The sequence below is a fragment of the Arachis duranensis genome, chromosome 1, assembly GCF_000817695.3.
Source record: "Arachis duranensis cultivar V14167 chromosome 1, aradu.V14167.gnm2.J7QH, whole genome shotgun sequence".
Lineage (NCBI taxonomy): Eukaryota > Viridiplantae > Streptophyta > Magnoliopsida > Fabales > Fabaceae > Arachis > Arachis duranensis.
Genome location: NC_029772.3, coordinates 1,569,107 through 1,573,782, shown reverse-complemented (window position 1 = coordinate 1,573,782; position 4,676 = coordinate 1,569,107). Strand labels below are relative to the sequence as shown.

General features: G+C 26.8%; 1 protein-coding gene across 1 annotated transcript; it reads left to right on the top strand.

The window, feature by feature from the left end:
- The first annotated feature begins 1,559 nt into the window (after window positions 1–1,559).
- LOC107478387 (S-adenosyl-L-methionine:benzoic acid/salicylic acid carboxyl methyltransferase 3) lies at window positions 1,560–4,364 on the top strand. The gene is made up of 4 exons (XM_016098552.2): window positions 1,560–1,703; window positions 1,986–2,411; window positions 3,192–3,446; window positions 3,676–4,364. Exons 1-4 carry the CDS (start codon window positions 1,629–1,631, stop codon window positions 4,054–4,056), a joined length of 1,137 nt encoding a protein of 378 aa, XP_015954038.1. The 5' UTR covers window positions 1,560–1,628; the 3' UTR covers window positions 4,057–4,364.
- Window positions 4,365–4,676: the final 312 nt, after the last annotated feature.

The window sequence follows — 4,676 nt, the reverse complement described above, 5'->3', positions numbered from 1 at the left end:
TAAGAATTAAAAAAATATTTTTAGACGAAGACAATTATAAAATTTTTATTAGAATATTCATCTTCTTAAAATCTATACTTTTAAACATTTATTTGAACAAAGAATAATAAACTTTATGTTTTTGATATTTTTAATAATATATTAAAAATATATAAGTAATTTTTTTAATGAAAACTTTTCCATTTTACATTTTTAACAAGCATCTTTTAGGATAGTTGTTGTCAACCAAATCTTAAAAGTTAAAAAGTAATATAAAACTATCATTAATAGCAATATAAAACTATCATTAGGAGAATAACTGAAAAAAAAAATCAATGTTACATTAATTTGTTAAATGAATAAATATTTGTGAAACAAATAAAAAATTAATTTAAATAATTTTATACGTACATTCAATTACATAAATAATACACATTAATAAAAATAATTAATTTTTATATTAATTATATAAATGATTCTCTAAAAAATAGATATAATTAGATAATTATATATATAATTATATTATTAGTGTATTAAAATTAAATTAATTTTTTTTTAAATAAACATTTATTAAGACGGAGGATAAGTCTAAAACTACTCAATTTTATTTATATTTTCTATGGTTCATAATAATTGTGATTATTTATTAATTTGTATTTTAATTAAGCAATTGATTAACATCAAGAATTGATTATAAAATAGCGTTATTAAAATATGTTATTCAATTATACCATCTTATAAGTAAAAGTATTTTATACCAGCTTTTGTGCTTACCATTGTGTGGGGATCGAATAAAGATAGAAGCTGGTTAAGAAATGATTGAATTTTGCATTGAAATACGAGAATAACCGATAAGTTGAACGAAATATCTTTTATTAAGTTAGAAGTACCAGATACCATGTACTAGTAGACATCGATATTATTGATATGCGACGTAACATTAAAAATTCAGAAAATAGTGATTTTGATCGTTTTTGGCTTTTATTGAGAAGGTTCCGATGATTGCTTTCAAAATTAAGTTAAATAGTTATGTTATATAGACAACAAAAAAAAAGTTACACCAATAAAATTATTTGTATGATTATATAGTATAGTTTTATTATTCATAATTAAATTTTATAAATAGTATAATCTAATATCTAAATTTATATTTATAATTAAGTTTCATAAATAATATTTAATTATTTTATTGTGAAATGATGGATTATTTTGGTGGTTAATCACTTTATTAAAAAAATAAGTGAAATAATACATATATAAATATTCATAAATACATAATATATATTATTGATTGGTAATTGATTTTTGGTAGAAACTCGGATGAAGTTTGAAGTTGACAGGTGAGAGTCGTTAAATGTTTTGATTGATTTGACTAAATTTTCATCTAATGAATTTCAGCTATCAACTTCACGTAAAGTCGACTGTACTTGAGTTTCTACTTGATTTTTAGTATTGAGGAAACATATTTTAAATAAATATTTTTTGAATTTATTTTGTTTTATTTTATTTATTGAAAACGAAATGGCTTTGGATTCGCGTCTATATATATGGGTGGTGTGGACTTCTACGAACGCACCGAAGCAAGAAATTAAAACAAAACCCAGATAGAAGAGAAGTGAGAGAGAGAGAGTAAGAGAGATATCAGAAAAATGGAAGTAGAACAGGTACTACGCATGAATGGAGGAATTGGAGAAGCAAGCTATGCAAATAACTCCTTAGTTCAGGTACACAGTGATAAAATTAAAGTTCGCTGCATTTACTTTGTGTCTGATTTTAGGTTAAAACAAATTAATTTTTATACTGAAGGTATTAAAAAAAATGGATATAATTATATTTTTTCTAGAAAAATTGTATTGGCCACATTTAATTTGTACATATATTTTATTAAAAATTTTAAAAATATTATTAGTAAGTTTTATTTAATTATAAAATTTTTTTATCGTTAATACATCAAATTAAACTCGAATTATTGTCTAATCATGTGCATGTTATTATTAATTATGCAGCAAAAGGTGATTTCTCTAACAAGACCAATAAGAGAGGAAGCCATAACCAGCCTGTACTACAAGAAAATCCCAAGAACCGTATCAATTGCGGACTTGGGGTGTTCCTCTGGCCCCAACACTTTCTTTGTTGTCACAGAAATCATAAAAGCCATTGAGAATCTTTGCAGAGAGCTGAACCAGAATTCCCCTGAATACAATGTGTTCATGAATGATCTCCCAGGGAATGATTTCAACAACATTTTCAGGTCCCTTGACAGCTTCAAACAGAATCTCATGATAAGTAATAATAATAATAATAAGTTTGAAAAAAATAGTTGCGGTCCTTGTTTCCTCTTTGGAGCTCCAGGTTCATTCTATGGCAGGCTTTTTGCAAACACAAGTATTCATTTCGTTCATGCCTCTTACAGCCTTCAATGGCTATCTAAGGTATCTATATATAGATTTTTTTTTAATTTTGCTAGGAAGTCAATGGAGTATTTGTACAATGCATATAATGAATTATTTATTTAGCCTAATATGAGTTAAAAAATGAACATCCAGAATAAAATACTACTAATTTTTTAAACACAATACATCTATACTATTTAGAATAACCATCTCAATACCAAAAATAATAAACATCTGATATCTTATTGAATCGAACATTCATAAACCCTATTATACACATTATACAAATACTTCATTCACTGATTTGGCTCCCTATATATTTTTTTTTAATTTTAGGGTAAATACTAAATACACACATCTCTTCACAATAAATAAATGCTAGTTTTTGTTTTTTAATTCCAAAACGACGTCATTCTTTGTAAGTGATATATATAGACTATTTAGTCCTCAATTGTTGATAAATAAGCAGTATATCTTAAGATATTAATTCCTAAAAATTATGTCATTTTTTTTTTCAACAAGACTACATAATCAATAAAATTTATTATTTTATATTAAATTTTAAATCCTAAATCTAATAGTACAAAAAAACATTGATCCAAAATATTTACTAATATCAATTGTATTAGTATTAATTACTGTACATTAAAATCAGATAGTATAAAATATATATAAAACTATAAAATATAAATTAAATAATATATATTTAATATAATTATATAATAACTGATTTTGGGATATACATAATTTTTTTATTCAAAATTATTGGACACATAAAGCAGCGTTATATGTTTCTCTAACTTATTGGTGATTAACTAGGTTCCTGAGGGAATAGAGAACAACAAGGGCAACATTTACATGTCAAGCACAAGCCCCTTAAACGTTCTGAACGCTTACTATGAACAATTTCGAAGAGACTTCTCTTTCTTTCTCAAGTGTCGTGGTGAGGAAGTGGTTGAAGGAGGTGTCATGGTTTTAACATTCTTGGGAAGAAGAAGTGATGATCCATCTTCTAAGGAGTGTTGCTACATTTGGGAACTCATGGCTGCCGCTCTCAATCAAATGGTCTTGGAGGTACACAATACATTACTTAAATATAACTGATTTCATTACAGCACAGTAAATATTATCATTTTAGATTAGTATTTGATTAATAATAATTTATATATATATTTGTGAATAAAAAATATATATTTTATATTTATATTTACTAAGTCTCTTGAATTTTTATTTTATTAAATATATTTAATTATGTAATAATTTCTTTATGTAAAAAAGCAGCCGTTTGTTTTGTGTGTTGCAGGGAATCATAAAAGAAGAGCAAATGGATGCTTTCAACATCCCACAATATACACCGTCCCCATCGGAAGTGAAACTTGAAGTTCAAAGCGAAGGATCCTTCACCATCAACCGCCTAGAGGTGTCTGAAGTGAATTGGAATGCTTATGAAAACAATTGGAACGCCATGGATTCCGAATCGGAAGAATTCGAATCACTCATCGATGGCGGATACAATGTGGCGCAGTGCATGAGAGCCGTTGCTGAACCCTTGCTGGTTAGCCACTTCGGTGAAGATATCATTGAAAACGTGTTTAGTCGCTACCAGACGCTCTTAACTGACAGTATGTCTAAGGAGAAGACCAAGTTTTTCAACGTCACTGTATCGTTGACCAGGAACGCATGAACAACAATCCCTTTCTTCACAAAATAAGGAGGAAATTCACCTACAGATTCTCTTCTTATAAACAATTAATAATTAAAATAAGATGAAAATTCAGGTGCAGTCGACTTTACGTGAAGTTATAACTGAGAGTGGTTAGATGATTTGACTGAGATTGATTTGACTAAATTTTCATCTAACAGTTCTCAACTATCAATTTCACGTGAAACTGCATCTGAATTTTCACCATAATTTAATCAAATGTTATTAAATTATTCAACTGTACGTGAGTTTTCTTTTCAAAATAGTATTATCAAATTGTATTTATTTTAAAAACTCGTTATAAACAGTACTAAAAGAAAAAGGTATAAATAAGTGGATCTTTATTTATTTAGCATCCACTTTAATTTCTTATATTGCTTTAGTTTTATGTTTATTTCGAGCACCTAAAATGAATACAGATATCGATAATGGGAGTATTTTTATGTTTTTTTTTTTAAGTACTTAGCTGCAAAATGGGGTACTTGCGCTCAGCACCCTGGCTAAAGACAGTGTGTTCTCAAACAAAATTATTTATGTGTATACTATATTATGTAATTATAGTGAATTGTATTTCATCCTTTTCGTTTTTTTCACTTGCAAAT

What these genes read in the sequence shown, in the direction of transcription:
- LOC107478387 (XM_016098552.2), top strand. Translation starts at nt 1,629, where the DNA reads ATGGAAGTAGAACAGGTACTACGCATGAATGGAGGAATTGGAGAAGCA. An exon ending in GCCTTCAATGGCTATCTAAG is followed by an intron (nt 2,412 to 3,191) that starts GTATCTATATAT and finishes GTGATTAACTAG; the next exon opens with GTTCCTGAGGGAATAGAGAA. An exon ending in TCAATCAAATGGTCTTGGAG is followed by an intron (nt 3,447 to 3,675) that starts GTACACAATACA and finishes TGTGTGTTGCAG; the next exon opens with GGAATCATAAAAGAAGAGCA.